Source organism: Hyla sarda, chromosome 3 (assembly GCF_029499605.1).
Source record: "Hyla sarda isolate aHylSar1 chromosome 3, aHylSar1.hap1, whole genome shotgun sequence".
Lineage (NCBI taxonomy): Eukaryota > Metazoa > Chordata > Amphibia > Anura > Hylidae > Hyla > Hyla sarda.
The window spans coordinates 437234905-437256797 of NC_079191.1; the positions used below are offsets into that span (position 1 = coordinate 437234905).

The 21893-nt window shown below is 43.0% G+C and overlaps 1 protein-coding gene across 2 annotated transcripts in view; it reads right to left on the reverse strand.

The window, feature by feature from the left end:
• Positions 1 to 7761: 7761 nt before the first annotated feature.
• Positions 7762 to 21893, reverse strand: part of BABAM2 (BRISC and BRCA1 A complex member 2) — a 271976-nt gene continuing 257844 nt past the window's right edge. For both annotated transcript variants that reach the window (XM_056568576.1, XM_056568575.1), the window contains exon 12: positions 7762 to 8557. In XM_056568576.1, the coding sequence (XP_056424551.1) occupies positions 8494 to 8557 (64 nt within the window). In that variant the 3' untranslated portion in view covers positions 7762 to 8493. The remainder of the gene's footprint in view (positions 8558 to 21893) is intronic.

The window sequence follows — 21893 nt, forward strand, 5'->3', positions numbered from 1 at the left end:
TTTCTGTCTGACAACAGTGCTCTCTGCTGACACCTTTGTCTGCCTCAGGAACTGTCCAGAGTAGGAGCAAATTCCCATAGCAAACCTCTCCTGCTCTGGAGAGTTCCTGAGACAGACAGAGGTGTCAGCAGAGAGCACTGTGGTCAGACAGAAAAGAACAACTAAACTCCAGCAGCTGATAATTACTGGTAGGATTAAGATTTTTTAATAGAAGTAATTCACAAATCTGTTTAACTTCCTGGAGACAGTTAATTATGAAAAAAAATTTTTTTTCACCAGAATACCCCTTTAAGAACATACTTTTAGTCTCCTTTTGCTACAGGGAACCCATTAACAAGCTGCTGTTGACGGATCATTTTATTAAAGGGGTACTCCAGTGAAAACTTTTTTTCTTTTAAATCAACTGGTGGCAGAAAGTTAAACATATTTGTAAATTACTTCTATTAAAAAATCTTAATCCTTCCAGTACTTATTAGCTGCTGAATGCTACAGAGGAAATTCCTTTCTTTTTGGAACACTGATGACATCACGAGCACAGTGCTCTCTGCTGACATCTCTGTCCATTTTTAGCAACCATGTATAGCAGATGTATGCTAAGGGCAGCATGGTGGCTCAGTGGTTAGCACTGCTGACTTGCAGTGTTGGGGACTTGGGTTCAAATCCCACTAAGGAAAACAATAAATAAAGCGTTATTATTATTATAATAACGTCAGCAGAGAGAACTGTGCTCGTGATGTCATCAGAGAGCATTCCAAAAAGAAAAGAATTTCCTCTGTAGTATTCAGCTGCTAATAAGTACAGGAAGGATTAAGATTTTTTTATAGAAGTAATTTACAAATATGTTTAACTTTCTGCCACCAGTTGATTTAAAAGAAAAAAGGTTTTCACCGGAGTACCCCTTTAAGTGTATATATTTTATGCTATTAGTGCATTAGGGTATGATCACATGTAATGTTTTTGGTGTTAAGGTTCGTACTGAGATCGAAATCCCACCCACATGTGATGGTGAATGGAGGCACGATTTATTTATGCTGGTAGGTCGCCCACATAAGTCGGTCGCCCTACAACGCATTCTATAACGGAACAGCTGGACTTGCTTTGAAAAGTAAACAGATGTAGCAGAGCTGAATTTGTTGTTTACTCATTGGGTTAGTCCGTTTGTGGCAACCTCAGTGCCAGGGCATTTCCTTAAACCAGTGTTTCCCAACCAGTGTGCCTCCAGCTGTGACAAAACTACAACTCTAAGCATGCCTGGACATCCGAATTTTGAGGAGCATTTAGCAATGCTGTTGCGCAATTTTCCAGAGGTTTTCCAGCATGATAGTTTTTTGCAGTATGTACTCGCTTTGTCATTGTAGGGGGTGTGGCTTAGTGTGTGCTGATAGATTTGTTGCTTTTACCATCTGTGCAAAAAAAAACTTTTGCCCAAAAAATTGCTTAAAAGGGGTACTCCAGTGGAATTTTTTATTTTTAAAAAAAACATCTGGTGCCAAAAAGTTAAACAGATTTGTTAATTACTTCTATATAAAAATCTTGATCCTTCCAGTACTTATCAGCTGCTGTATTCTCCACAGGAAGTTCTTTTCTTTTTGAATTTCCTTTTTGTCTGACCACAGTGCTCTCTGATGACACCGCTGTCCATTTTAGGAACTGTCCAGAGTAGGAGCAAATCCCCATAGCAAACCTCTCCTGTGGTCAGACTGGAAAAAACTACACAACTTCCTGTGGAGCGTACAGCAGCTGATAAGTACTTGAAGGATTAAGATTTTAATATAAAAGTAATTTACAAATCTGTTGAACTTTCTGGCACCAGTTGATTGAATTTCTTTTCCACCGGAGTACCCCTTTAAGTACACTTCACTATCCTAGGTGGAATTCGCGCGTCTTTCTTTCATTTAAATAGTTTGCACAAGTTATTAGATTGCGTGTGCAATTTCTTAAATTAGACATAGAAACAATGCCAGAAAAAATTGCGCCAATTTTTTTTAATGCAAATGATAAATCCCATTGCTTACAGCTGTGTTTCCTAAACAGGGTGCCTACAGCTGTTGCAAAACTACAACTCCCTGCATGCTAAGCAGCAGGTATCATGGTCTGGGCAGTGGATGGGAGACCTATAACAATCCTCAGAACAGTGTTTTCCAACCAGTGTGCCTCCAGCTGTTGCAAAACTACAACTCCCTGCATGCTAAGCAGCAGGTATCATGGTCTGGGCAGTGGATGGGAGACCTATAACAATCCTCAGAACAGTGTTTTCCAACCAGTGTGCCTCCAGTTGTTGCAAAACTACAACTCCCAGCATGCAAAGCAGCAGGTATCATGGTCTGGGCAGTGAATGGGAGACCAACTGCAATGCTCCGAGCAGTGTTTCCCAACCAGGGTGCCTCCAGCTGTTGCAAAACAACAACTCCCATCATGCTAAGCAGCCGGTATCATGGTCTGGGCAGTGAATGGGAGACCAACAATGCCTTAGGCAGTCCGGGCATGCTGGGAGTTGTAGTTTTGCAACAGCTGGAGGCATTTTGGTTGGGAAACACTGGCCGAAGTAAAACTACTGATAACATATGGCAATATCCCGATGTTGTGCTACACAACAAGCACAGCACTGCTACATCAAACTTAAATGAGCTATTTCTGTACAAAAAATGAAAAAAGAAACCCCAGAGCTGATTTCTTCTGAAAACAGCACCTCCCCTGTCCTAAGGTTGTGTGAGGTATTACAACTCAGCTTCATTCACTATAATGGTACTGAGCGGCAATACCACACACAACCTGAGGACAAGAGTGGCGCTGTTCTTGGGAAAAAAAAATCAGCTTTATTTTTGTGGGATCAATATTATTCTATAGGCAAGTGACAGATATTATGGTTCTCACTGCAGGAAGAATGAAAGGGAAGAGCAGACGAGCACCGATAAGATGGATGGATAAGATCTGCTCATAGGGATGAGGATGCGGATGTTGGGGGTGGTGAGCCTCATATTAAGTGGAGTTAGGAGACGTACCCTGGTTTTATTTGCGGGCTGTAAACTAAATACGAGCATCGCTGTATAAATCACGAAGCGCTCGTAAAGGGGGATGACCGGCCTCCTGGAGTGACATTTACAGCGGTGACTTATGGGCTGCAGAGATTAATAGATTTCATCATAGATCTTTATAGAGGTTCCAACTCCAGTTTCCGATACAAAGTTCCAAATACCCTGCAGAAACATAATTACGTAATAAAACGTGCTATGCCTTTGGTAACCACTAGGGGAGCTGAGGAGCTTTACTGCATGCTGTGTTGTTCTTGGGCTCCCCTAGTGGTGGCGGCAGGTAGTAAAACTTTTATTATTTATGTCAAAGCTTTGTAACAGAAACCAGTGCACAGATCCCAATATATATCAGTTTTTCCCAACCAGCATGCCTCCAGCTGTTGCGAAACTACAACTCCCAGCATGCCCGGACAGCCTCTGGCTGTCCGGGCATGCTGGGAGTTGTAGTTTTGCAAAATACTGTGTTTCGCTATAAAAGCAACCTGTACTTTTCCTAGAGCTGATGGTGATTGCATAAATTATGAAATCTCCTTTTTACTTTGCCAAGTGTCAAGGAGGCGGAGCTGAGCTGCTTAAGTGCCACTGCCTGTCACGCCTTCTTGTTCACCCTCACCTCCCAGCCCTGCCTTGACTGACATACAGAGCTTTTGTACATCAATCAAGGAGGGCGTGACAGGCTGCGGCACTTGAGCAGCTCGGCTCCACCTCCTTGACACTTGGCTGAGAAATAAAAAGGAGATTTTATAAGTTTTGCAGCCTTTAATCCCTGCTCTTAATGAAAATAAGACATTTTGAGCCAAAAGCGAAATTTCTGCAAAATATTTTTTTCAATTTTTCATTATTTTTTTAAAAAATTTTCATGGTCCAATGCGAAAAACTTTCCTCAAACATCTGTGTGGTGTTTTTCAACTCTTTTGGAAAACCCAATAGTGTTCCTGAAAACATTGTAATAAAAAAAAAGGCCTAAAATTAACGGGGTGCTACTTTATTTCTGAGGCTTGTGTGTGAATCCAACGCGCTAGGGGCCACACATGGGATACTTCTAAAAACTGCAGATTGGGGGGGGGGGGGAGGGGGGGGGGAAGAAATATTAAGATAATTTTTTTTTCTGTCAATACCTGCTGTGTTGCGGGAATGAAAATGGATTGAAATTAAAAAGAGTTAAAAAAAAATAAAAAAGTTGACTATTCAAATGTCGCCTCCAATTTGGGGAGGGGTACTCCGGTGGAAAACTTTTTTTTTTTTTTTTTTAATCAACTGGTGCCAGAAAGTTAAACAGATTTGTAAATTACTTCTATTAAAAAATCTTTACCCTTCCAGTACTTTTTAGCGGCTGTATGCTACAGAGGAAATTCTTTGCTTTTTGAATTTCTTTTTTGTCTAGTCCACAGTGCTCTCTGCTGACACCTGATGCCCGTATCAGGAACTGTCCAGAGCAGGAGAAAATCCTCATAGCAAACCTATGCTGCTCTGGACAGTTCCTGAGACGGGCATCAGGTGTCAGCAGAGAGCACTGTGGACAAGACAAAAAAAAAATTCAAAAAGCAAAGAGTTTCCTCTGTAGCATACAGCTGCTAAAAAGTACTGGAAGGGTATAGATTTTTTAATAGAAGTAATTTACAAATCTGTTTAACTTTCTGGCACCAGTTGATTTAAAAAAAAAAAAAAGTTTTCCACCGGAGTACCCCTTTAATGCCTGTGAGCCACCTAAAGAGTTATAAAGGTCCTATAGGGGTGCAGTTTTTTTTTTTAATTGGGTGTAATTTATGGGGGTTATTAACATGCGTTCTCAAATCTACTTTAGAAATGAATTGGTCCCTGAAAAAAAGTAGTATGTGTAAAATTTGAAAAAAAAAAAATTACTTACATTTTTTTTTGTGAATTTTCATGAAAAATCTGAAGCTTTTTTTTTTTTTTTTTTTATAATTGCAGCTATAAACTTTTAAGACCAAAAAGGTTATAACAGGACATATACAAAACGTATGTCAAGTAGACACATTGAGAATTATTAACTCATTCATGTTCCATTCAAAAATGTTTTCGAAAATGCAAATTTTTGCTAAAAATGGGGATACAGATCCTTTTTCGAGAATCCAGAGAAAGATCTGAGAGGAACATTAAAGAGGATCCATTATGTGAATTGTCGCTGGGGCGTGAAATCGATATTACGTTCCATTACGGGCGGGTAATGACTGCGATAATTAAAGGAACGCTCAGTCAGTGCGGGTATAATGGGCGAGCTGTCATGCAGAGAATAAGGGCAGGGGCTGCAGGTATATACTGTATACGGCGCCGCACAAGGTTCTCTCTCTTTAAATCCAATTCTTTCTCAGGACGGTAATTGATGATAGGACTGATATATGACAGGTGGAGATGGTCGGGAATGGTGGGAGTTGTAGTCCTGGAGGCACACTATTTGGGAAACAATGTGTCAGGGTATAAAAGCAAATCTGTATATTTCCTGGAGCTGATGGCAGTTGCCAAACTTCCTTTCTCCCATTTTAATACTAAGCCAAGTGTCAAAGAGGCGGAGCTAACCTGCTTAAAGGGGTACTCTCAGTGGAAATTTTTATTTAACTGGTGCCAAAAAGATAAACAGATTTTTAAATTACTTCTATTAAAGAATCTTAATCCTTCCAGTACTTATCAGCTGCGGTATGCTCCACAGGAAGTTGTGTAGTTCTTTCCAGTCTGACCACAGTGCTCTCTCTGCGGACACGTCTGTCTGTCTCAGGAACTGTCCAGAGCAGGATAGGTTTGCTATGGGAATTTAATCCTCCTCTGTACAGTTCCTGACATGGACAGAGGTGTCAGCAGAGAGCACTGTGGTCAGACAGAAAAGAACTATACAACCTCCTTTGGAACATACAGCAGCTGATAAGTACTGGAAGGATTAAGATTTTTAAATAGAAGTCATTTACAAATCTGTCAAATGTTTTGGCACCAGTTGATTTAAAAAAAAAAAATTCCACCGTAGTACCCCTTTAAGTGCCACAGCCTTACACGCCTCTTCTCTCACCCTCACCTCCCAGTCCTTCCCCATAAATGAATTAAAAAAACAGTCAAAACAGGATTTAGGAACATTGTTATTCCTTTAGGGGGCTCAAAAGAATTAAAAGGAAAGTGGCTGTGAAAAAAAAAAAAAAAGGAAAAACTTTTTTACTATTTTTATTTTATTTAGCAAATTAAGAGACATACAGGGCTCTAGGTCAATTAAGGAGAAGCAGGAAAATGGAGTTGAGGGAGGGGGCAGTGTAAGGCTATGGCACTTGAGAAGCTCAGCTCCGCCTCCTTGACACTTGGCTGTGAATTAAAAATAAGATTTTATACACTTGGCAACTGCCATCGGCTCCAGGAAAAGTACAGTTTGTTTTTATACCCTAACACAGTGTTTCCCAACCGGTGTGCCTCCAGCTGTTGTGAAGCTACAACTCCCAGTATGCTACGCAGCAGGTATCATGGTCTGGGCATTGGATGGGAGACCAACAGCAATGCTCAGAGCAGTGTTTCCCAACCACGGTGCCTCCAGCTGTTGCATAACTACAATTCCCAGAATGCTACGCAACAGGTATCATGGTCTGGGCAGTGGATGGGGGACCAACAGCAATGCTCAGAGCAGTGTTTCCCAATCAGGACGCCTCCAGCTGTTGCATAACTACAACTCACAGTGTGCTACGCAGCAGGTATCATGGTCTGGGCAATGGATGGGAGACCAACAGCAATGCTCAGAGCAGTGTTTCCCAACCAGTGTGTCTCCAGCTGTTTCATAACTACAACTCCCAGCATGCTAAACAGCAGGTATCATGGTCTGGGCAGTGGATGGGAGACCAACAGCAATGCTCGGAGCTGTGTTTCCCAATTAGGAAGCCTCCAGCTGTTGCATAACTACAACTCACTGTATGCTACGCAGCAGGTATCATGGTCTGGGCAGTGGATGGGAGACCAACAGCAATGCTCAGAGCAGTGTTTCCCATCTGGAAGATTCCAGCTGTTGCAAAACTACAACTCCCAGCATGCCCGGACAGCCAACGGCTGTCCGGGCATGCTGGGTGTTGTAGTTTTGCAACAGCTGGAGGCACCCTGGCTGGCAAACATTGGCTTAGACCCTCTCCTATAAGAAAAATAAAGGTTTGGTGACCCATGAACATGTGGGTCAATAGAAATAACTAAAAACATCAAAAGCACTTACGTTCTATTATCAGTGCATTCCTACCTGTAAAGGGAGTGATCCTCACATAGAACATAGTACACAATTTAAAAAAGCAGGGTTGGGGTGTAAAGCATGGTGGAGGGAAAGAGAAGCTAGGATGAAGCATGAGCAGGAATATTAAAACTACCTCTGGCTTCAAACAGATAATACAGCTAAACTGGAGGCACTAATCACAAGCTATGTCAAAAAGAAGCAGAGCTGCAGTGCACAGCATGGAGGGACAGAGCAGGAACCTGCAGGCTACCATAGACAATATAGCTAATCCAGAGCCAATGATCAGTGGTGGAGCAGAGCTGAACAGTATGGGGAGACCGAAAAGCAGCCTGTAGACTACCATAGATTACCAAAGCCAACGGTGTGGAGCAGAGCTGCAGTGTAAAGCATGGGGGCAGGAGAAAAAAAAGGAAAAAAGTTAAGTAGAAGGTATTATAAAGAGGTAGTCGGAAACCCCGCAATCAAACGCTTATCCCCTATCCTATGGATAGTTGTCCTTTAAGCAAAAAATAAACGTTCCAGAAAGACAATTTAATTTTTATTAAGAATGATAGACTCAAATGGTTGTAACTTATACCTAATATGTGGGGCCCCTGACCCCTGTCAGATGCTTGATTTAACATAAAAAAAATTGCACTGCCTTCGGTAACCACTAGGGGAGCTGAGAAACTTTAGTGCAAGCTGTGTTGTTCTTGAGCTCCCCTAGTGGTGGCGGCAGGTAGTAAAACTTATTTTTTTATGTCTCTGCTGGGGATTTGGAGCTTGTAACAAAAAACGGGGGTGCAGATTGCTATATATCTGTATCAGTGTTTTCCAAGCAGGGTGCCTCCAGCTGTTGCTAAATTCCAACTCCCAGAGTTTTAGTCAGCAGATATCATGGTGTGGGCAGCGGATGGAAGACAAACAGCAATGCTCAGAGCAGCGTTTCGCAACCAGTGTGCCTCCAGCCGTTGCAAAACTACAACTTCCAGCATGCCCGGAAAGCCGTTGGCTGTCCGGGCATGCTGGGAGTTGTAGTTTTGCAACAGCTGGAGACACACTGTTTTAGACTGGCTTAGACCATAGTGGTAAACGTCCAAGGGTGTAAGCAGTCTCAGGAAGGATTAGGCAGTACAGAGGTGTTGATCGGAACCATATTACAGTACAACAAAAATATACAGCTGGAAAAAAAAAAAACAGTTTTGTAAGTTTGTGCTGAAGACCCCCAGAACGGTGCTGAAGACCCCCAGAGCAGTTTGGTTCCAGACGTCTCATTGGTTACAACTTCCCGTTAGCAAATGCGGCTTCTTGAAACTGAGGCACGAAACTTCTGAAATGGGCCCTGAAAAGAAAGAAAAGGAAGGGTTACTGATCAGAATACATTATAGGAAGTGATAGGTTACAGGTGGTCCGAGGACCCTCTGGGCTGAGCCTAGTGACATCATCACCTCTAACACTGTCATGAAACCAGCAGGTGAAGGGTCATCTGCTCTACTTACATCTTTAGACAAGGGTTCTCTAGGCGCCTAAATTGCCAGCCTATAGGCCAAAGCCAGTTGCTAAGCCCGCCCCCGCTTAGAGAAACTGTATAACAGGACATTAGACTATGGTCTTGGAACCTGAGTAGGTGAAGAATAATCTGTTCTACTGATTTCTATAGAACAGTGTACACCATTGGACTGAATCGTGGTCTGTAGGCCTCCAAGCTGTTAGGTTATGAGAACACATATTGATAGACCCGCCCCCGCTTAGAGAAACTGTATAACAGGTCATTAGACTATGGTCATGGAACATGAGAAGATGAAGAATAATCTGTTCTTCTGATTTCTTTAGACCCGTGTACACCACTGGATTGAATCGTGGGCTGTAGGCCTCCAAACTGCCAAGGTATAAAGTAAAACCTATTGCTAGGCCCACCCCTGCTTAGAGAAACTGTATAAACAGAGATAAGGGCATGAAACTGAGGAGTAAAGACTAAGCTGATTTACTGATTTGTTTAGATGGGAAAACCCCACTGATTGGAATGGTGGTCTGTCTGCCACAAAAATGCCGGGGTATAGGGCAAAACCTATTGCTAGGCCAACCCCTGCTTAGAGAAACTGTAGCAACAAAGCATTACGGCACATTCTTGGACCCAAGTGAGTGAAGAATGATCTGCCTTACTGATCTCCTGAGATCATGGTATGTCATGGCATGTCACTGCCGGCCTTTAAGCTTCCAGGCTAAGAGGCAAAAATTGTTTCAAGGCCCACCCATGCTTAAAGAAACTGTATAAACAGAGATTAGGGTAGAGTCATGGAACTGACTTCTTCAGTATAATCAGTGCTTTACTGACTTCTTCAGGAATGAATACGGCACTGATTGGAACGGTGATCTGTAGGCCATGAAGCTGACTATAAGGCAAAACCTATTGCTAGGCCCACCCCTGCTTAGAGAAATTGTATACAGAAAGCATTAGAGCTGGTTCTCAGAACTGGAGGTAGAGGTGTCATACTGACTTCTTCAGATAAGGGTACACCATTCAGGGAAATAAGCATCTGTAGACCCTTCAGCTGCAGGCTATAAGGCAAAAACTATTGCTAGGCCCACCCCTGCTTAAACAACTGTATCAACAAAGCAATAGAGCATGGTCACGTGCAAATAAGTGAAGAAGTATTGCACAACTGATATTTTTTCACTAGGTAACACAGGAGTCTATAGCCCATCAAAGCAGACCTGTCATCAGTCTGTTTGGCTTAAGTGCCAAGGGGGTGTGTCCTAGCATGGCAAAAGCCAAAGGGTTATACATATCCCTCCATGGTGAATAAGAGGAGATGGTTGGCCCCTTCCCTGGGGAAAATCCACTTGGGCACTTGAACTGTATTTACATATTAGCAAACAGGCTACTGGCAGATGTGGTTTAAGGGTCGCTGGGCCCACCCCTGCTTAGTGACAGAAGAAAATATTGACCTAGGGTAAAATCCTTTTAAAGTACATTTTACAGCCTATTTCAGATTTTTGTTGTCACGTTCATACAACTGTGGCCACCGCTCGGTTAGAGTGGTCTGGTGGTCATAATGTCCGGCCACCACCACAACCATCTCATCCTTTGAGGTTGGGCTCAGGCAGCAAGAAAGCAGATGTTGTAAGTAAAACAACCGCCACCTGACTGCACTTAATCCCCTAGAGCACCCTCCACCTTACAGTAATACAAACACCCCATCAGGGTGAAGACGTCCTGCACCTGCTCATCAGGGTAAAGGAGTTCAGTGTCATATTAATAAGGAGAATCACAGATCTGTGAGACAAGAGCATTTCCACCTTGTAATAACAGGATTAGGAGCAGTAAACACTTCTAATCCCCGGAGCACCTGAAATAAGGAGTCGGCTCACAGAGTGCCGCTCACATTAATAACCAACACCCTAAATACTGCAAACATCCGCACCTTATAGTGCAAGTGATCTCACTATACAGACTACCACACTGGTATTACAGTAGTTATATTCTTGTATATAGGAGGCAGTATTATAGTAGGTATATTCTTGTATATAGGAGCAGTATTATAGTAGTTATATTCTTGTATATAGGAGCAGTATTATAGTAGTTATATTCTTGTATATAGGAGGCAGTATTATAGTAGTTATATTCTTGTATATAGGAGCAGTATTATAGTAGTTATATTCTTGTATATAGGAGCAGTATTATAGCAGTTATATTCTTGTATATAGGAGCAGTATTATAGTAGTTATATTCTTGTATATAGGAGCAGTATTATAGTAGTTATATTCTTGTATATATGAGGCAGTATTATAGAGTTATATTCTTCTATATAAGAGCAGTATTATAATAGTTATATTCTTGTATATAGGAGCAGTATTATAGTAGTTATATTCTTGTATATAGGAGCAGTATTATAGTAGTTATATTCTTGTATATAGGGGGCAGTATAATAGTAGTTATATTCTTGTATATATGAGGCAGTATTATAGTAGTTATATTCTTGTATATAGGAGTAGTATTATAGTAGTTATATTCTTGTATATATAGGAGCAGTATTATAGTAGTTATATTCTTGTATATAGGAGGCAGTATTATAGTAGTTATATTCTTGTATATAGGAGCAGTATTATAATAGTTATATTCTTGTATATAGGAGCAGTATTATAGTAGTTATATTCTTGTATATAGGAGCAGTATTATAGTAGTTATATTCTTGTATATAGGAGCAGTATTATAGTAGTTATATTATTGTATATAGGAGGCAGTATTATAGTAGTTATATTCTTGTATATAGGAGCAGTATTATAGTAGTTATATTCGTGTATATAGGGAGCAGTATTATAGTAGTTATATTCTTGTATATAGGGGCAGTATTATAGTAGTTATATTCTTGTATATAGGGAGCAGTATTATAGTAGTTATATTCTTGTATATAGGGGCAGTATTATAGTAGTTATATTCTTGTATATAGGGGGCAGTATTATAGTAGTTATATTCTTGTACATAGGAGCAGTATTATAGTAGTTATATTCTTGTATATAGGAGCAGTATTATAGTAGTTATATTCTTGTATATAGGAGCAGTATTATAGTAGTTATATTCTGGTATATAGGAGCAGTATTATAGTAGTTATATTCTTGTATATAGGAGCAGTATTATAGTAGTTATATTCTGGTATATAGGAGCAGTATTATAGTAGTTATATTCTTGTATATAGGAGCAGTATTATAGTAGTTATATTCTTGTATATAGGAGCAGTATTATAGTAGTTTTATTCTTGTAAGAAGTTGTGTAATAGAAATGACTCAGTAGTAATTCCTGCACCATTCATAGTAACAGATCTTCTCTGTAGGTTGTGTAGATCAGTCATAGCAGAGGTCATTGGGTTTGTTTTACATCATAGAATACTGTAGTTATTTATTTTCTAACCCATGTAAAAAAAATCTTACTGAGTCCGCAGGACGAGATCTCAATCTTTCCTCTTCCTTACTTACACTTTTAGACTGTTCCTACGCAGTTTTTCCAGTCGCATTTTGCATTAGATTAGTTTTTTGTCCAAAAACGGCCTAAAACACTAAAACACTAAGTGTGAACATAACCTTAGGATATTAGTAGACGCTGTGCTCCAAGAACATTGTGGGTTCACATACTTAATGTCCAGTGAGATGCTTCTGCTACAATGCTGCAGACATAATATGGACAAGCGGTCTATCCCTGGTATGGTCTATCCTTATCAACGTCTCCCTGTGGAATATTCCATTCTCACTTAATGGACCTTTAGATGGCACTATGCCTGGTATGGACTCTCTTTTAAGGTAACGTATATACTCGAGTATAAGCCGACCTGAATATAAGCCGAGGCCCCTAATTTCACCCCAAAAACCCAGAAAAAAATAATAATAATAAAAAAAAAATAATAATAAAAAAATAAAAAAAATAAATAAAAGTTATTGACTCGACTATAAGCCTAGGGTGGGAAATACATCATCCCCATGTCATCATCCCCCCTGTCATCATCCAGACCCCCGTCATCCTCCCCCCCCCCCCCTTCATCATCAATGCCTGTCAATCCCTTCATCAGTGGTCTTCAACCTGCAGACCTCCAGATGTTGCAAAACTACAACTCCCAGCATGCCCTCACTAACAGTAGGGCATGCTGGGAGATGTAGTTTTGAAACCTCTGGAGGTCTGCAGGTTGAAGACCACTGCGGCCTTCGTCATCATCCAGCCCCCCCTTTTGTTTTGTACTCACATCCCCTCGGCGGGAAGTTAGGGTGAGCTGGTCCGGGCCATGTATGCTGCAGGGACCGTCCAGTGGGGAGGGTTAATCGTTCCGGGCTGTCCATTTTCACCGGGGGGGCCCTCTTCTCCGCCTCCGGGCCTGCCCCGGACTAGTGACGTTGCCTTGACGACAACACACAGGGACGTTCATGCGCATCCCTGTGCGTCGTCATCAAGGCAACGTCACTAGTCCGGGGCAGGCCTGGAGGCGGAGAAGAGGCCCCCCCCCCCGGTGAAAATGGACAGCCCGGAACGATTAACCCTCCCCACCGGAAGGTCCCTGCAGCATAGATGGCCTGGACCAGCTCACCCTAACTTCCCGCCGAGGGGAGGTGAGTACAAAACAAAAGGGGGGGGGGGGGGGGGCTGGATGATGACGAAGGCCGCAGTGGTCTTCAACCTGCGGACCTCCAGAGGTTTCAAAACTACAACTCCCAGCATGTCCGGGCATGCTGGGAGTTGTAGTTTTGCAACATCTGGAGGTCCGCAGGTTGAAGACCACTGACAGGCGGAGAATTCACTCGAGTATAAGCCGAGGGGGGCATTTTCAGCATGAAAAATCGCGCTGAAAAACTCGCCTTATACTCGAGTATATACGGTATTAGGCCCCTTTCCCACTACAAAATGACTCCGTTTTAAAGATCCGTACGAAGTTCCGTCTGAAAAATCATCTGTAAAACGCCAGTTACAAAATCCTATACGGCCGTTAGAGAATCCCATAATAGTCTATGGGATTTTTCTAATAGCCGTTTTAACCCATTATAGCCCGTTATTATGCATGCACTATTTCTCCCGTTACTATCTTCCGTCACAAAATAACGGCCGTTATTGATAACGGGCTATAACGGGTTAAAACGGCTATTAGAAAAATCCCATAGACTATAATGGGATTCTCTAACAGCCGTATAGGATTTTGTAACTGGCGTTTTACAGATGATTTTTCAGACGAAACTTCGTACGGATCTTTAAAACGGAGTCATTTTGTAGTGTGAAAGAAGCCGCCTTATTATGGTCCCTTCAGTCCTTGATATGGAATTCTATTGGAATGGACCATTCCCTGGCATATCTCTTTGAAGGTATTTTATATGGTCCCTTCAGTCCTTGATATGGTCCTTCCATGCTAGTTAGACACAGAATGGACCTTCTATGGCACAGAATTTTGGTTGTGCTTTATATTCTTTATATGGTCTCGCTCTATCAGGGTCTTTACCTGCTATGGGCTCTATACTGTAAAGCTTTTATGGTACTTTTTTAATCCTTGACGTGGACTGTCTATGGTAGTCTATTTATTGTAGTATGTTTTATATTCTTCATGTGGTCTCACTCCGGTAGGGTCTTTTCCTATAATGGGCTCTATTGTTGTATTGTTTTCATGGTACTTTTATACTTGACATGGTTTATCTATGATCTTTTTCTGCTATTTACTACTCTTAATGTCGACAAACCCTAGATGGTCTACTCATTGTATAGCTTATTCCTGTAGTATGGTCCTTTTCAGTTACAGATTGTCTATAGTATCTATAGTATTTTTATGGTGTTTTATATCCTTGATATAGTCTTTCTATAGTATAGTCGCTTCCCAGAATGGACTATGTACAATCTGGTACCTTCCTGGCGCTTTCTATCCTTGATGTGGTCTAATCCTAGTTTGATTTACTCATTGTATAGTCTATTTCTGTAGATCTAGAGTTATAGACTGTTTAAGGTCGAGTATTTTGTGGTGTTCTAGCCTTTATATAGTCTTCCTATTGTAGAGTTTATCCCCAGGATGGACTATGTAGAGTCAGGTACCTTCATGTCGCTTTCTATCCTAGCATGGCCTACTCATGGAACAGCGTAGTTCTGTCTTTGGTGCGGCCTTGTGTACTGTCAATGCTATAGTATTTATTAGGGATCGACCGATATCGGTTTTTTAGGGCCGATACTGATACCGATAATCGGTCGATCCCTAGTATTTATGCTGTGCTTTATATCCTTGGAATGGTCTCCTACAGTAGGTCTTTTTTTTGGAATGTGATAGAGAACTTTTATGGGGTTTTACATCCTTGATATGGTCTATATTAAGAAATACTCTAGAACTTTTCTTGCCTTTTTAGACCTGCATAGTTTTGTGACACACTCCTCACCATATCGCCAATTGCACATATCGCGTTTAGCGTCCTATGTTGCCTTGCGGGGCCGACTAACAGTATGAGAGCTCCACAGCGCCACAATAGTAGACTACATATAAAATATCTTAAATACCAGCATCAGTATTACACATGTGGCTGGACCCCCCTGTGCCATTTTATTCCCACCTCTTCATTACCCCCTGTGTTATTTCACCACTCCCTGCACCATTTCATCCTTCTCAGCACCATTAAATCACCCCCTGCATCCTTTCATCCCCCCTGCACCATTTCATCCCCCCTTTATCACCCCCTGTGCCATTTCATCCCCCCCTGCATCATTTCACCACCCCCTGCATCATTTCATCCCCCCTGCATCATTTCATCCCCCCTGCATCATTTCATCCCCCCTGCATCATTTCACCACCCCCTGCATCATTTCATCCCCCCTGCATCATTTCATCCCCCCTGCATCATTTCACCACCCCCTGCATCATTTCATCCCCCCTGCATCATTTCACCACCCCCTGCATCATTTCATCCCCCCTGCATCATTTCATCCCCCCTGCATCATTTCACCACCCCCTGCATCATTTCACCACCCCCTGCATCATTTCACCACCCCCTGCATCATTTCATCCCCCCTGCATCATTTCACCACCCCCTGCATCATTTCACCACCCCCTGCATCATTTCACCACCCCCTGCATCATTTCACCACCCCCTGCATCATTTCACCACCCCCTGCATCATTTCATCCCCCCTGCATCATTTCACCACCCCCTGCATCATTTCACCACCCCCTGCATCATTTCATCCCCCCTGCATCATTTCACCACCCCCTGCATCATTTCACCACCCCCTGCATCATTTCACCACCCCCTGCATCATTTCACCACCCCCTGCATCATTTCACCACCCCCTGCATCATTTCACCACCCCCTGCATCATTTCATCCCCCCTGCATCATTTCACCACCCCCTGCATCATTTCACCACCCCCTGCATCATTTCATCCCCCCTGCATCATTTCATCCCCCCTGCATCATTTCATCCCCCCTGCATCATTTCACCACCCCCTGCATCATTTCATCCCCCCTGCATCATTTCATCCCCCCTGCATCATTTCACCACCCCCTGCATCATTTCACCACCCCCTGCATCATTTCACCACCCCCTGCATCATTTCATCCCCCCTGCATCATTTCATCCCCCCTGCATCATTTCACCACCCCCTGCATCATTTCATCCCCCCTGCATCATTTCACCACCCCCTGCATCATTTCATCCCCCCTGCATCATTTCACCACCCCCTGCATCATTTCATCCCCCCTGCATCATTTCATCCCCCCTGCATCATTTCATCCCCCCTGTGCCATTTCACCACCCCCTGCACCATTTCATCCTTCTCAGCACCATTAAATCACCCCCTGCATCATTTCACCACCCCCTGCATCATTTCATCCCCCCAGGAAGCAGCGATAACAGCGGAGGACAGTGAGACCGGTTCCTTAGCAACGGGGGAACGGAGGATGAAGGTAAGTTTAAGTTTGTTTCTTAATATTTGCAGCCCGGGCATTGTCTAGATCAGTGGTCTTCAACCTGCGGACCTGCAGCTGTTGCAAAACTACAACTCCCAGCATGCCCGGACAGCCGTTGGCTGTCCGGGCATGCTGGGAGTTTTAGTTTTGCAACATCTGGAGGTCCGCAGGTTGAAGACCACTGGCCTAGGTCTTATTTTCGGGGTAGGGCTTATATTGCAGCCCACCCCGATAATACAGCTAGGGCCTATTTTCAGGGTAGGGTGTATTTTTGGGGAATATATATAGATATATATATATTAAGAAATAGACATATATATGCTAATATGCTGTAGAAAAACATTATTTTCCTTATAAACCCATATATCAGCTTGCTATTTGCTTGCAACTAAGATGGAGACCTTGGGATGACGCCAGGAGGCCCAAGATGAGCAACAGAAGACAAACTATTTGAAGAAGATTGTATAGAAGGACAAAGATCTGGGATTTTCCAGCATGAAGAGCGAGAGAGCCGCATAAATGAACTTTGGTCAAGAAAGAAATAGATGCTTAAATATGCTAATATATACAGACACAAAACTCAAATAACCAATCAAAATATAACATGATGATTTCGATGTGATAACTAACCTCCCCTTTTTTGTCAAATGTAAAAACAATGCACTTCCGTGTAATAAACAGAACTCCTTGGGGCAGCTCCTTAGCCAGTATGCTGAGAAGGAGATATTATACCAACATTCTATCTGGTGTGTGTAATTTTTTTTTCAAATCTTTAAAATTTCCCCTCTACATTCCTTAAAGGGGTACTCCGTTGAAAAAACATCTGATGTCTGATCGCGGGGGTCTCTGGCAAACTCTGCTCTGTGCCTGATGACTGGCGACTACAGCCGCCACATTCCCTCCATTCATGTCTATGGGAGGAGTCGTGATGGCTACGTACTAGCCGTCGCGTCCTTCCCATAGACTTGAATGGAGGGGGCGTGGCATGACATCATGTACACGGAAACTCCAAGCTTCTGTGTTCCGGACGCCACTGTTGCCGTTAGGGAGATTGCGGAGGTCTCCAGCGGCGGGACCCCCGCGATCAGAATCTTATCCCCTATCCTTTGGATAGGGGATAAGATGTTTTTTGACGGAGTACCCTTTAATTCCCGTGAGCCACCTAAAGGGTTAGAATTTTTGGAGGAGTGCGTTTTTTTTTTTTTTTTTAAATGGGGGGTGATTCATGGGGGTTTCTAGCATTCGGGTCTTTCAAGGGGAGGTTGAGTAGGAGGCGTGTAAGGCTTTGGCACTTGGGCAGCTCAGCTCCGCCTCCTTGACACAAGGCTGAGAATTAAAAAGGAGAAAGGAAATTTGGCAACTGCCATCACTCCAAGAAATGTGCAGGCTGCTTTTATACCCTGACACACTGCTTCTTAAAGGGGTATTCCAGGAAAAAATCAACTGGCTCCAGAAAGTTAAACAGATTTGTAAATTACTATTACAAAAAAAATCTTAATCCTTCCAAGAATTATCAGCTGCTGAAGTTGAGTTGTTCTTACCTGTCTGAAAACAATGCTCTCTGCTGACATCTCTGCTTGTCTCAGGAACTGCACAGAGCAGAAGAGGTTTGCTATGGGGATTTGCTTCTACTCTGGACAGCTCCCGAGACGCATGAGAGAGCGCTTAGACAGAAAAGAACAACTCAACTTCAGCAGCTCATAAGTACTGAAAGGATTACAATTTTTTAATAGAAGTAATTCACAAATCTGTTTAACTTTCTGGAGCCAGTTGATATATAAAAAAAAAAGTTTTTTCCTGGATAACCCCTTTTAACTAGTGTGCCTCCACCTGTTGCACAACTACAGCTCCCGTATTGTCCGGACAGCCAACGGCTGTCCGGGCAATGCAGGATCTGTAGTTGTGCAACAGCTTTAGGAACAACGGTTAAGGAACACCAATCTATGGTATGGTACCATCAAAGTATCCCTGATAAGGTCTGTTCTTAGCATAGTCTACCTGTAGTCTATAGGGTGTGGCTTATGGGTGTTGCGACTCTCTGTACGGCGTCTGATGCACCTATCGCGGTGCCGGCTGATGGTCTCGGGGTCAGATCGTTCCTTAGATTATAGGTTTGGCTAACAAGCGAGTGTTTTGTAATGTGACCTGGATACATAATGGAGCAGAAAGTTTATGAAGTTTATATATAGAATGGCAGATTGTGTAATGTGGAATTATCTGGAAAAATAAATAAAATAAAAATAAATCACAAATGAGGGCAAAGTTTACTTCACTAAGAAGGTTGATAAGAGCTGAACCACCCCGAGGACTATGTTATACAGCAATCTCCTTATACCGTGATTTTGCAACTACTGTGTTACTCATGCAGCAAACTTGACTGTCTAATGTAGTGTTTCCCAACCAGTGTGCCTCCAGCTGTTGCAGAACTACAACTCCCAGCATGCCCGGACAGCCGTTGGCTGTCTGGGCATGCTGGGAGATTTAGTTTTGCAACAACTGGAGGCACTCTGGTTGGGAAACACAGGTCTAATGTGTATGGTGCCAACTAGTCATCCAGTAGGAAAATATTATCTGTGATGGGGAGAACATTATCTGTGATGGGGAAGAACATTATCTGTGATGGGGGAGAACATTATCTGTGATGGGGAGAACATTATCTGTGATGGGGGAGAACATTATCTGTGATGGGGGAGAACATTATCTGTGATGAAGGAGAACATTATCTGTGATGGGGGAGGAGACCATTAACTGTGATGGAGGAGAGAACATTATCTGTGATGGGGGAGAGAACATTATCTGTGATGGGGGAGAGAACATTATCTGTAATGGGCAAGAGAACATTATCTGTGATGAGGGAGAACATTATCTGTGATGGGGGAGAGAACATTATCTGTAATGGGCAAGAGAACATTATCTGTGATGAGGGAGAACATTATCTGTGATGGGGGGAGAACATTATCTGTGATGGGGGGAGAACATTATCTGTGATGGGGGGAGAACATTATCTGTGATGGGGGGAGAACATTATCTGTGATGGGGGAGAACATTATCTGTGATGGGGAGAGAACATTATCTGTGATGGGCAAGAGAACATTATCTGTGATGGGCAAGAGAACATTATCTGTGATGAGGGAGAACATTATCTGTGATGGGGGAGAACATTATCCGTGATGGGGAGAACAGGATCTGTGATGGGGAGAACAGTATCTGTGATGGGGAGAACAGTATCTGTGATGGGGAGAACATTATCTGTGATGGGGGAGGAGACCATTATCTGTGATGGGGAGAACATTATCTGTGATGGGGAGGAGACCATTATCTGTGATGGGGGAGGAGACCATTATCTGTGATGGGGGAGAGAACATTATCTGTGATGGGGGAGAGAACATTATCTGTGATGGGGGGAGAACATTATCTGTGATGGGGGAGAGAACATTATCTGTGATGGGGAGAGAACATTATCTGTGATGGGGGAGAGAACATTATCTGTGATGAGGGAGAACATTATCTGTGATGAGGGAGAACATTATCTGTGATGAGGGAGAACATTATCTGTGATGGGGGAGAGAACATTATCTGTGATGAGGGAGAACATTATCTGTGATGAGGGAGAACATTATCTGTGATGGGGGAGAACATTATCTGTGATGGGGAGAACAGTATCTGTTATGGGGAGAACAGGATCTGTGATGGGGAGAACAGGATCTGTGATGGGGAGAACAGGATCTGTGATGGGGAGAACATTATCTGTGATGGGGGAGGAGACCATTATCTGTGATGGGGAGAACATTATCTGTGATGGGGGAGGAGACCATTATCTGTGATGGGGGAGGAGACCATTATCTGTGATGGGGGAGGAGACCATTATCTGTGATGGGGGAGAGAACATTATCTGTGATGGGGGAGAGAACATTATCTGTGATGGGGGGAGAGAACATTATCTGTGATGGGGGAGAACATTATCTGTGATGGGCAAGAGTACATTATCTGTGATGGGCAAGAGAACATTATCTGTGATGAGGGAGAACATTATCTGTGATGGGGGAGAACATTATCTGTGATGGGGAGAACAGGATCTGTGATGGGGAGAACAGTATTTGTGATGGGGAGAACATTATCTGTGATGGGGGAGGAGACCATTATCTGTGATGGGGAGAACATTATCTGTGATGGGGGAGAGAACATTATCTGTGATGAGGGAGAACATTATCTGTGATGAGGGAGAACATTATCTGTGATGAGGGAGAACATTATCTGTGATGAGGGAGAACATTATCTGTGATGGGGAGAACAGTATCTGTTATGGGGAGAACAGGATCTGTGATGGGGAGAACAGGATCTGTGATGGGGAGAACATTATCTGTGATGGGGAGAACATTATCTGTGATGGGGGAGGAGACCATTATCTGTGATGGGGAGAACATTATCTGTGATGGGGGAGGAGACCATTACCTGTGATGGGGGAGGAGACCATTATCTGTGATGGGGAGAGAACATTATCTGTGATGGGGGAGAGAACATTATCTGTGATGGGGAGGAGACCATTATCTGTGATGGGGAGAACATTATCTGTGATGGGGGAGGAGACCATTACCTGTGATGGGGGAGGAGACCATTATCTGTGATGGGGAGAGAACATTATCTGTGATGGGGGAGAGAACATTATCTGTGATGGGGGGAGAGAACATTATCTGTGATGGTGGGAGAACATTATCTGTGATGGGGAGAGAACATTATCTGTGATGGGGGAGAGAACATTATCTGTGATGGGGGAGAGAACATTATCTGTGATGGGGGAGAGAACATTATCTGTGATGGGGGGGAGAACATTATCTGTGATGGGGGGAGAACATTATCTGTGATGGGGAGAGAACATTATCTGTGATGGGCAAGAGAACATTATCTGTGATGAGGGAGAACATTATCTGTGATGAGGGAGAACATTATCTGTGATGGGGGAGAACATTATCTGTGATGGGGAGAACAGGATCTGTGATGGGGAGAACAGGATCTGTGATGGGGAGAACAGTATCTGTGATGGGGAGAACATTATCTGTGATGGGGGAGGAGACCATTATCTGTGATGGGGAGAACATTATCTGTGATGGGGGAGGAGACCATTATCTGTGATGGGGGAGGAGACCATTATCTGTGATGGGGGAGAGAACATTATCTGTGATGGGGGAGAGAACATTATCTGTGATGGGGGAGAGAACATTATCTGTGATGGGGGGAGAACATTATCTGTGATGGGGAGAGAACATTATCT